The sequence below is a fragment of the Ochotona curzoniae genome, unplaced genomic scaffold (genome assembly GCF_017591425.1).
Source record: "Ochotona curzoniae isolate NIBS_2020 unplaced genomic scaffold, NIBS_Ocur_1.0 scaffold_4505, whole genome shotgun sequence".
NCBI classification, from domain to species: Eukaryota; Metazoa; Chordata; class Mammalia; order Lagomorpha; family Ochotonidae; genus Ochotona; species Ochotona curzoniae.
In genome coordinates, this window is record NW_024467118.1 from 48,391,449 (window position 1) to 48,404,277 (window position 12,829).

Genomic DNA, 12,829 nt, shown 5'->3' on the forward strand with positions numbered 1-12,829 from the left:
CAGGCAAATGTTATGGCCAGGATATTTTGTGGAATTTTGCTTTATAAGTGTGGTAAGTCATTTTGATATTCAGAAATTCTGGGTGTAGTTACTAACACTACACCATGGCTAATTTTTACAGAGCAACATTTTGGCATAAGGATGTTCTATCTTTGACTCTAAAAATGAAACATAAGGTTCACAGACAATCCCTAGGAGTAGGCACAAGAATATTTAGACTTTTCTTGGATGAGTCCCATGGCTACATATTAAGCTGTTAAAGGATCGAGGTTTTGCTAATGCCAGAAGCTGAGTTTCACAATATGCATGCCAGATGTTGCCATAAAATGTCCCTTCGTGAACGAATACCACCAACACAGGACTCAGCATTGTGGAGGGAGGGTTGCTACTCACAGCCAGAGAGGAAACAGCAGCTAAAGTCTTGTGCTCCAGTTTACTTTGCTCTGGTTGGTGGTGGCCACAGAGTCAGTCCTGTCTTTTTCTCTGAGAAGCGTATGACAGTCATGAGTTCAGCTTTCCTGTTCTAGAAGCTTTCTAGTTACACAGCATCAGGGAAGCTTGTTCATCTCAATATGTACAATGATTAGTGGCTTTAATTTTTTTTGTGTTTTTTAGTTTTTAAAAACATTTTTTTAACTTAAGACACATTTCCTATATTATTCTTTAAATTATCCTGTTACATCATGTTGCTGTCATCACACTGCTGAGTGCCTTTCCCAGAGGGCCCCATGGAACTATACGGTTCAATTTTTGTGTGAATGTTCATGTGTTCATTTTCCCCCTGTGAGGCAATTATATAATTTATTTATACCTAAAAATACAAAATTACTAAATCATCCTTCAGGAGGACCGGTAAGTTTCTTGTTGGGCTTTCCACCGCTACATCCTTAATGTTCTTTTAGCTTCAGTTTGAATATCAATTTACTACTTTATGTACCAGTAGTTTCCTGCTATGTTGCCAGGGTATACAGTCTGTTACATCAGTTTAAATGTTAAACAACTATTTCATGTATGAGAGGTCTTCAACTGTTTCTTAGAAAATGTGTGTTATGATAGCACTGTGCATGGATTTCAATTTTTTTGTGTGCCAACATAAACTGAACTCATCTCTTAATTTCATTTTCCCATGATCTTCTTTGAAATACCCCTGCATATAAACCAAGAGAATATTCCACAACGAAAAGCTCTTCCACAAAGGAGCAGGCTGCCTCAATGGACAGGCACTACATGTATGATCTCTACTGGCATTAACTCTTCTCCAGCACCGATTTTCTTTTTCTTCTTATTCCCTCCTACTCCAAATCCACATAAAAACTTACCTCAGGCTCAGCTGTAGTTAGGTAATCTATTTTTTCCCAAGTAGGACCCTCTGCCTCAATCCCTCCTCTACAATAATATCTTAACTAGTGGAGTGTTGATCACACCCGTCTCATTTTTATGCCTTATATTTTTCTCACACCTTTTCTTTTTGACATAACCAAAGTCACAGTTATCAGAATACTTACCAATGGATCTGCCATGCTGCATGATAATGCTTGAGTTGAGTGAGCCTGGGAGAGAATATGCCGAAGGGGAAAATGGCCTTTGGTAGTAACTCATTGGACTCACAGCACCACCAGCGTTTCCATTCACTGTTATCTGGCTCTGAGAAAAAGTGCAAAGGTATTCCAATAAAAACACATAGTCTCCTGTCAATAACATCCCTTCAGCAGATGACAAAATATTTCCAATCCCATGGCAGTGATCCACTGCCAAGCTTTCATTTATTTTTGTAAACTCCTGTGTGAGGGACAGGGCAAAATTTGTCAGAGCCTCCTCGCTCTTCTTTTGTTGATGAAGACCACTCTCTTATTTTAGCACGAAGTGCAGGAGGTGGTGGAGAAGAGTGAAAGAAGCTGACCAATGGACATGACTCTCTGCCACTGAGATCCACAAGGGATTGTCTCTTAGAATTGTGACATATTTAAATAGAGAAGGTCTGAGGTGAATGTTCTTTGACATGACAAAAAGCCCTGGCTCTCAGATGGACTGAAGGGAATGCTCCAGTAGTGAATGAGTGTTTCCAGAGCGAGGTGACTAAGATAGGGAACATGGCCCTTTGGATTGAAATATCACTCAGGAACCTCTTAAGCCTTAGAACAGTCAAATACTACAGAAAGCATCTCAGGGATGTGAAAACACTGGCTTCTTCCTTCCTTGTCCTCATTTAGCATGTTGGGGATTTCACTTGGCTTCGCCACTTACTAATTTTGGACTGCTTCTTATTTGAGTGTTTTTATCTGCAGTGGTATCTCACCCTCTTGTTGGAGATGGTCAAGGACCAATATGCTGCATTTATACTTCTGTTTTTTACACACAACCTATTACTAATGACCTCTAGAAAGTGCTCAATAGGTACCAACTTTACGGTTTGATCAGCTTAGTTCACAGATGTTGAGCTCACGACTGTTAAACACATCTATCTGTCCATAGCACAGCGCAGCACAGCACTAGCATTATGGAGACAACACAATCATGCAAACAAGAAAATATCATTAAGAACACTCGGCTTCATTCACCTTATAACTATATACACACAAATACACATAGAAAGAGCTAATTTAGGAATTTTTGACTCATTTTAAGCCAAGTGAACTTATTATACAAGCTCCAAATATATGTGGACAAGCAACTGAATATTTCTATTTCACTTGAAAGTGTTTCCAAGTGACTTTAAACAAGTCTAATTGTATCACTTTCTTGCTTATAATCAGTTAGCATTGTATTGAAATGATGATGCCTAGTGAATAACTATTTCTCCAAGCTATTAAAAAACCCCTCCACCATGCATTGAGAATCTTCTATTTGCAGAAAAGTGCACATTCAAGTAAGTATAAGGCACAGTCTTGTGTAGATATTCCAGAGCCTTTCATACCTCTGATGAGAGAGTTGAGGATATATTTGTTCCCTGGTTTAAATCAAGTTTTGTGGATTTTTATAAATATGATAATGCTATTGTTGTAATGTGGGCTTAACCCTAGAAATTGAAGCTCCTTAAGTAGCCAGTCTCTGAATGGGATGTGTCAATGCCAAATTTTATACCTTGGTATAGGATGAACACCAAATCTCATTCAAAGAGTGTTTTTCCTTTCAGTGATGCTAATATCTCAGAAACATATGGTTCATCATAATATTTCATTATGCATGAAATTTTGACACAATGACAGACTTCACAGAACATAAAACCTATGAGGCACAATAAAATTTTGATTGTTTTGAACTTCATCATAACAATTTTTGAAGGAAATTCCATTTTTAACCCAATGTTGCATGCATTAAATGGAGCCATTACTATCCATTATATTCAGTTTAGAATCTGTTCCAGCCATGCACAGTCATTATGCAGAAATATGAATATAGTATTAGAAATGAAAATAAAGCATCGATATATAAAGTTAAGAATATATTTATAAAATAATTCAACAATATAGGGCTAAGTTTTTTGTGATACTGATGGACAGTATTTATATCATTTACTCCTTTATAAAGGATTAGTTAAAAAGACATAGCTCCTGGTGAACAAAGAGCAAGAGGAATTAGCATCATGTAATCAATACTTGTGTGGCACACAAGACATATGAATTATCTACACAGTACACATTAAGATAAGCCAGAAAATTGTTACAGCAATAACACTGTGTTAAAATTTCAGGAAAAATTCTAAACTTTCTAATTTAATCAAAGCAGTACTATAACGCAAGCTTATCTAAATTTCTGAAATAACTTCTAAGATAAATCACTCTGTAACTCATTAAGTACAGCAATAAAATAAGCCCTAGATAATCCATCTGAGAGTACCCAGAAGTAATCTTACAATGTGTGGGGAGACTATGTTATGTTTGTAGCCCTACCTAAACTTAAGGATGAGTGTAATGGATTTCCCTAACAGACAGTACAGAATTGATGTAGCAATGAACACCTTAGCAAATTAGAATATCCAGCTGCAAAACAAGCTGGCAGTCAAAAATTCAGTTCTTCTTATAAAAACTCATGGAGGCAAAGGAAGGATGAATAATTACATGCGTAGCAGCAGGGGTGGTTAAGGTGGTGCCATCTGTCACAGTGGACCTCCAACCCCAGGTTGGGGAAGGTGTCTCAGAACCATCCGTGGTGTCTGGACTACCAATGTCCAGCTCAGCTAGCATGGCGGTAGAGGACTCACTCTCCGAGCGGGAGGAGTCTGTCATGACAGAGCCCGCGTCCTGGCTGTGGATAAGGTTGTCAGGAAGTAGGACAGGGAGTTCCTCTACACAGTGTGAAAGACTCTGGGGGCTCTGCAGGAGTGGAGGCTCCCAGGCAGCAGGTAGCAGCATGCTAAGAGGTGCCTGGCTGGAGCCACTGCCTGATGAAATAGTGGTTTCGTTAAAAGGCACCATGGAAGAAGGCCATGAAGCAGAGGCTTGTCTGGATGTCTCTGAAGCATTTACCTCCAACACCTTGGCAGTTAAAGTCTGATTTCCAAGCTGAGTTTGAGGAAAAAAGTAGTAAGAAGAGATATAAATTATCCAATTAATAAGAACATCTTCTTTTCTTCTCTCTTTTTTGATGCAATGTGGTAGAGAAAGCAAAATATCAGGTTTATGTGCATGCACTTCAAGGAAATATATTCAGATGGGTTATGGATTAGGGGCTAATCACACAGTGCAGAAAAAATCATGAAAACATGAAGACAGGGAAGCTGGTCAGCGTTTTTTGGAAACAAAATTAGTTTTTATACAGCACTGCAATATCATTTTGAGTAGGCACTTGAGAGTGCAGGCATAGCATAGGGAGTTCTCCTCCCCTGAAAAGTTTTCATGTTTGTATTTATTACAGTGAAATAACAGAATACCTATTGGTCAAAAAAATTAGCCTGCTCTTTATTTGAAAAAATCTCTAACGCACTTCTCCTTACTGCTTCCCCTCTATTAAATGTCCCCAAAGTAGAAACCCATTTGCCTCACTTATTTTCCAACATAAATATGGATTAAATCTCAAAGAATTAAGTGGAAAGAGTATTATATTTTCTTTCCATTCACTGAATCTGTTGTATTGCAAAATGCTAAGAGAAATCTAATTTTATTATTTTAACTTAATAGTTTGGCGCTCTTTTTAGATAAAACATTTTTAACTTGCATTATGGTCCAAGACTGAATGGCTCTACCAATAGAGAGTTCAACAAATAAAAAACCAAAAGACCAAATGCCATCAGAAAAACATGCAAGGGCTATAAACAATGATCAAATGGAAAGAGGTTAAACTTCACTCAAATAAAGCAACTTCCAATATAAAGCAGTCACAACACCATTAATACTATAAAATTAACATTTTAAAAATACCCTAGCCATGCAATTAAAGGTATGTAAGTATGAAAATGAAGTGAAAATGAAAACCAGGCACTTCCAATTGTTTGAATGTACCTAGTTGGTTAGAACTACTGTTGATATGAATTTTAGGTAAAGGAGAAAGAAACTGGTGAAGAAATAAAGGCTTTAAATCTTCCAGGTCATATATAACCCAAGGTGATAAACATGGTAAGGAGATTGTTCATAGATGGAATAGGGAAGCTGGACCATCTTAACGTTTTCAAAGTCAACTGCAACAACTTTGGTGATGCGTAACGCTACAGGTCAAACAGGTTGAGCACGAACTCATAAGCAGTGACTACAACTCTGAAGCCATTTTTGTCCTTTATCCCACTCACTTTTCACAGTAGAGGAGTTTTTGGTGGTGTTTGAGGTGATGCTACTGCTAAATTAGATTGCCAGATGTATTATAGGATACGAGTACAAAAGTGGGGAAATAAATCAAAGAGAAGTGTATAAACTTATAAATATTGCCTACTAAGGATGTAAGTGGTACTGGCCAGTTATAACTTTCCGAACAATTGATGTCATGCAGTTGGCCTCATGAAAGTTATAATTAATTTTTTTCCATCAGAATTTTAACTGAGTACTTAAAAACATTCCCCCATATCAAAGGATCTCTGTAGGTCATAGATACATTAGAAATATAATGAAAGCTATTGATCTTTCTCTTAGGGAAAGTGCACAAATTTACAAACATATTCAGTTCTACATAGTTTTCATAGGTTTGGATGCGCTAAAGCACAACCTAATCCAACAGATGAAAAAATTTTAAAAGTAGATAAACGGTAAAAACAACTGTAAATGCCTTATATGCATGCAGAACAAAATATTAAAGGTTCAGAATATGATCAGAGCTATGTAAAGTTGTAAAAACAAAAATTTGTGTCTGTGATTTCTAATGGAAGTAAACTCAATATTGGCATTCTCAAAATCTGCTCTTTTTTAAAATCTAATTTTCCATGGAGAGAGGAGCCATGCTTGCCATTTTCCACTTAATCAATGATGATCTTAAATAATGTTCAGCTTACTTACGATGAAACATACAGTGAATTCTGTTATGGTATAATAGAATATTTAATGTATAAGTCTTAAATGTACATTTCAGCTTTTCAATAGTGTTCTTAATTTTTTCACATGTGAAAGAGATGGGGGGAAAACAGAGTTTCTGTCCTCTGGTTCATTCACAGAGAAAGGGAGGAACTGAGACACATAGAGATCTTCATCCTTTGTTTCACTCTGCAAATGACCACAATGGCTAGAGCTGGGCCAGGCAGAAAGCAGCTAGCAGTTTCATTTGAATCTTTTGCTTGGGTGCATAGGCCCTAACACCATATGGATCTGTTCTAGGTAGCACCTGTTGGTTGCTTAACAGACAAAGTAACTGAACTACAATGGCCAATTCTTCTCATGATATGACACTACATATCCCAGTCAGGTGGTCGAGGGTTATCTAAATGTAGAGACCCAGAGTATGTCATGGAATCCATAGGCAATTTGAAGAAATAAGAAGACAGAAGACAAGGTAGTATATTGCACCTATTACCAAGAGAGCAAAAGCAGCTGCTATTTCATCTTTCAGTTTCCTAGCAGCTGGCTGTACTGCTTGCATTTCAGTGACAAGATATTATCTTGTATTCTCATTAACCACTCTTAACCAGAGATATTAATGACCACATATTCTGCACTCAAGACCTGGGTGATAGATGATTGCAAATGATCACACAGATTTGAGCCCAGTGGTGGAGTGCAGCATCTGAATTGGGTCAATAAATAGTTTACTGTGGTATTCATATGAGGAACATCATTTGTGCCAGAAGGTATCTCATTTTAAGAAAAAATGCAAGAAGATGGGGTTTAAGACTAGGAATGTTTAAGCAGAGACAGAACTGCTGGTTGAGTTTTGGATCTGGAGTCAGTCAAAGGTAAGCTGCTAAACTCCCTCCTTGGCTACAGGTTCCTCATGTGGAAAATATGAAAATATGTACTGTTGCAGCTGTCAGAATGAGGTTTTGGCAAAAGGTTGATTATGTTGCTTCTCTTTGGAGGGACCAAGTTTATGTTTCTGATGAAAAGGGCACAGTATTTAGAAATGTCATAGAAACACAGAATGGTGCACTTTGCTCTATGTTCAAAGCATTTACCTCTTATCTTCATTGTCTGACATTAGAATTTGACATTTTTAGCCATATTTGCATAGTAACAGAAAGGTATATTTTATGGTATATACATGTGGTATAATTGTACACATAAATATTCAGGAGGTATTTGGAACACATAGATCCTATAATGCAATTTTTTAGATTGTTGAATAAGGAGAGAATTCCTAGTGGCTTGTAACCTTCCTTTTAAAAGAGTAGACTTTTATAATAAACATGTAAAATATATAATGCAACTCTGAGAACTGCACAATTTATATTTTTATTGCAGAGTATTGTTTCTTGGGAGACTAATTCTTCATAATAGTTCATATTCGAATGATTCATGATATGTAGCTTACAACCTTGTCTTTTCTGAAGCTTCTTGCCATAATGTGGAATCATAAGAATTTAAAATGGAAAGGTCAGGATTTTGAGAGGTCATTATCTGGAAAAATGAAACTGAACAGTTAAGCTAAATGGATGAATAGATTTAAAACAATGCAATGTACAACACAAAGGACTAGTACTCAGCCTTTAAAAAGAGAAAGTTTACCACCTGCTAAAACATGGGTGAACCTGTAGGAGATCATGCTAAGGAAAAAAATCTAGTCATTGAAGGGCAAATGTTGCATGATTCTATTTGCGTAAGGGCTCTGCCATACTCAAAGTTGCAGAAGCAGAGAGCGCGGAGGCAGGGTGCAGCTAGGAGTTATTATTTAATGGCTATATGGTTGCATTGAAGAATACAAATATTTTCTAGATATCTGTTATATAACAGTGTGTCTACAGATAGCACCAAAATTTTAAGACATGCCCTTAAAAGAAATCATGTTAAAGGTTCTTAAAATTTTAAACAATGACTGTAAGTAAAAACAGCTGTATGTCACTTTTCCACAAAGCACTATTAAAGATAACATACTGTCTATCTTGGGAAAAACTGCAAGTTTGATGAAATATTCTTTCATCTACCGGTAGAAAAAGATACAGTACTATTGAAATTACTTTACAGCATTTTTGTACTAGATGCCTTGTTTGGAAACATGCTAAACATTTAATAATATTTAATAACATTACATGTTGAGGAATTATTATCTTCCCCCAATCTAACTGCAACTCAATGAGAAGAATGCTATAACCATCATTGTTTTATCAATGAAGAAACCAAGACTCAGGGAGGGTGAAGGACCAGATAAAAAAAACACAATATACTAACAACACCTTGGAAGAATACCAGTTGTACACTTGCTTGTCTCTCAATATAGTTCAAAAAAGCCACCTCCTCCCCATTACTAGGTCCATGGCAAGTTTTCAGATCTCATTTAAACACATCCTATTTGTATTAGAACAGTTAACTGTCCCCTATCCCCTGTTGGACACACATTTTTCCTGGATTTAGTCCTCCTTTAGAGAACACTGATTTCAATCTCCTTTTCTGTGTCTTCCTCTTAATGTAAGGATTCATCCAGCCTCAATTCTTGGGTGTCCTTTCGTCATGCTATACTCACTCCCTGGTGATCCTATTCAGCCTTACAATTACAGAAAGCATCAATAAGATGGGCTTTATCTCCATTCTGGATCTTTTCCCTGAAGTTCAGAGTCCTATCCTACTGCTTTCTTGATCTCTCTATCTGGGCATCCAACGGGCATCTCAAGTTTATCATGTCCCTAAACCTGCTCCACCCATGTTGTCCAGCTTCTGCTGATGGCAATTCCACTCTCCCAGCTGGAGTCAACCTTACCTCCACATTCCACATGCAATCTGCCATAAGATCCTGTTTAATGTCCTTTCATGATAGATTCATGCCATCTAATTTCTCACCACCTCTACTATTTCCACCTCGTTTTGAGCCATCATCATATCACATCACAATTACTCCACACTTTCCTAACTGGAGTTCCTGTTTGTCATCTTTTCCCACAATGATCTGTCCTCAGATGCCAGCATACTCTCCTGGGAGTTGCGGTAGCCTCAGGATTCTGCAGTGAGCCCTTTGTTTTTGAGGGTGAAAGAACTGTTGCAGGATCTTAGAAGAACTGCCCTCTGGTTCCTATTTCTCAGGATCACCTCCTGTTACTCTATGCATTGCTTCTTTTCTCTCTTTCTTCATTTGATTCCTTGCTAACATGTGAACAACCCCTGAATGCTTCACTCTTAAATAAAGCCTCAACACTCATTGTTCCCTCTGCCCAGAGTGGCCTTCCTCTCTTTAAAGATAATCTTTCAAGGCTGTCTGACTGATTATTGAACATGGCCTTAGCTCTCTAGTCATGTATTGTTTTCTGATTACATGTACAACATCTTAAGCACCAATGGTTTCAAATCCAAACTCTGGGTACAGAACAGATTTGATGTAGAGTAAAAATACTATTGTGAAGGACTATCCTATTGTAATGACATGGAGGAAATTAGTGGAGGGAGGCAGGGATTTGGGGAAGTTAAAGAGGAAATCCCAGCACCTAGAGAGCTATATCATGGAATAATAAATAAATTAATTAATGAAAAAATATATTTGCTGAATGAATTAAAGTGGTCATTTGACATTTTGCTGATACTCTGGGGATTATATAATTAAATCAGCAGTATCCAGTCAGCCTGGATGGCAACAAAAATGTGGAAAAGGGAGCTTATCAAAGCTATGGCTTTTTAAAAATGTATTTAATTATTTTTATTGGATAGCCAGTTGTTCTGTTTGATGGCAATTCCCTAAATGGCTGCCAATGGCCAGAGCTGAGCTGATCTGAAGCCAGAAGCTAAGAACTTCCTCAGGGTCTCCCAAAAGGCCAAATGAACCTGGGAAAGCAACTGATCAATTATTACATGGACAGTAAAAATAATACCCTCTTCATGAGATTGTGAAAATTATTAATAGACATAGAGAAATGGGGGGGTGGCGTGCCTGCATGGAGTCAAGTCCTTTGTTAACTACTCTGAGCGTCAGTGTTATCTTATTTTGTAGAGGTTATCAAAAGATGCCACCTTATATGAAAGAAACTTGAGTTTTGCATTTTGTAACTTGCTGATTAAGAAAACATCATAGTAGAAGTGAAAACACCTGCTTGTTTTTGTGATTATCCATGTTCAACAATTTTGCATTTGGGTGGGGGTGGGGAAATTTTAGTGTCAATCAGGACTCTGTTGAAGAGTTTCTACACAGCTTGAAAGGTAACCCTTCAAGAAAGTCTTCAATAATAGCCTACTCAGTTAGAGGATATAATTTTCTACAAATTATTGACTTAGGCAGTAGCATTTTTCAGTGCAACCAGTATTGCTGTTGCTGTCAATATTTTATCTTTTATTAATGGCTATCATTTATTGAGTGCTTTCTGTGTCCTAAGTAATTTGCCTTGAATAGCTCCCTAGTACTACTACAGCCTATGAATTAAAGATTAGTATTCTAATTTCAGTTCTTATCTCAAATTCAAAGAGAAGTAAGATGGATGCATCATTAAGAAGCTAGTGACAGAGCCTGGATTAAAAGCTGTGGTTTATACTGAAAGTTCATGTTCGTGGCACTACACTATCTAGTGGGAAAGCCATAACAAGGGTCATGTAATTAAGAGAATGGTGTGAAGGTTGACTATGTGCATTCTGTGGGGTAATTATTTGATCAAATTTCAGTGGAAACAAATGATGAGCTAGAAAGGAATGCACACTGCTTGAAATGATAAGAATGTTGCCTGGAAAAGAGAATTTTTATGGATAGCTACTTAAGAGATTCTTGTCCCATATAAATAAAAGTAAGTCTAGGTATGAAAAGCTCTGGGAAGAAATATATTTCTTTGAACTTTACATGTATTTTAAACTCTGGAGGAGTTTATAGAATTGTAAGTGATAACTGACCTGTCAATGATAACTTAGAAAAGGAAGAAACTTTCAGAATGTGATTTTTGGATAGAACATAAATTGATATGTATCACTTAGATGAGAGTGTATACAAGTAGACAGATGGATAGATAGATAGATAAATAGATGACTTAAAACATATGGATGAATTTAGTAGATGGTTTCTTTCTCCTTTCCCTTAAAGCACTTGGTTCTGGCAGAAGCCCAAGCCACACGAGTTAGAGTGCCTCCAGGACACATGTGAGAAGAGACTGGAAAGTGCGATGTACCACCGGGCATTCTGAGGCCTGACAGGCCACAGCAACTGCAGACTTGTGTCCCTCTGGCGGAGCAGGTGTCTTGGTAGTCTCTGGAGAAAGCTCAGGTAGCTGACTGTGGCCTGCAGAATTGTCTCCTGAAAGTGGAGCTATGTGAATGGAAAGAGATGCTGTGTGTGTCTCAGGCACTGGGTTAGGGGGTGGTGGGCCAGGGGGTTTGAGAAATGGTGGTACTTCAACAGGTTTGGGACATAGTGGAGTGATGCTACACCCTACATCCTGGTTAGGGGTTAGTTTCAAGGTCGAAATTCTCCGAGTCTGAGAATCTTGCCTGTAGTCCTCGTGTAGAAATGGTATAGTATCTGTGTTGGCAGTTGCTGGTGGAGAATTAGTGATTTTTTTTGTGTAGGATACAGTTGTGTTCGATTCCTCAGAATATACAATTGTTTCACTGGACTCTTTATTAGAAGACATGGTTAGCTGCAGGGGTCTTGCTAATAAGCTACACTGTAGGAGAGGGAATTTGTGTGTTAGTTACTGGCTGCTCTCAAATATCAGCCTTGGTGTGATTGGTTATAGAAGAGCTATAGAAACTGGTTTTGGGCTGTGATAAGGAGTGCCTGGATTGTCAAATGCATCCGGAGAAAGAAGAAATGTTGGAGGAAAAACAGAGAAAGGTAGTTAGTCATGAAAGAAACCAGTGATAACCATGCCCTTAAAAGAGGTAAAGCAATTTTATTCCTTCTTACGACATATATTTGGCTGGCTACATTGAAGGATCATTTGCCTTCTTTTTAAGAATGCATTTAATTTATTATAAGCACTTGCCCTTACAACAAAGTATTTTCTAGAGAATACATTACAAACTTTGTCTCCATCTATATTCTTGAAAATCATATTCAAAGTGAACATATGTTCTTTCAGCATATTTTAGACTTTGAAGACTATATGTTATGATTCACTTAGATCCATTGTTTCATAACATTTTCTATGCTTGTGGCACATTTTTACTAATGTCTTCAACAGAGAGTCTCTTCAGTTAATACAATGGTTAATTGCAGAACTCATTGTATATATAACTTATTGTTGACCTCACAATTTTGAAATCCAAAGCATTGGACAGCTTTCAGCTTTTCAAAAATTAGAGTGTGTTCTCAATAAAATATTGAGAAATGACCTACTTTTTTGAGCTTAATCAAGAAA

General features: G+C 37.3%; 1 protein-coding gene across 1 annotated transcript in view; it reads right to left on the reverse strand.

Moving 5' to 3' along the window:
• Window positions 1-12,829, reverse strand: part of SORBS2 (sorbin and SH3 domain containing 2) — a 178,944-nt gene that overhangs the window by 64,234 nt on the left and 101,881 nt on the right. Inside the window, exon 7 of the mRNA XM_040965938.1 lies at window positions 1,506-1,644. Coding sequence (XP_040821872.1) covers window positions 1,506-1,644 — 139 coding nt within the window. The remainder of the gene's footprint in view (window positions 1-1,505; window positions 1,645-12,829) is intronic.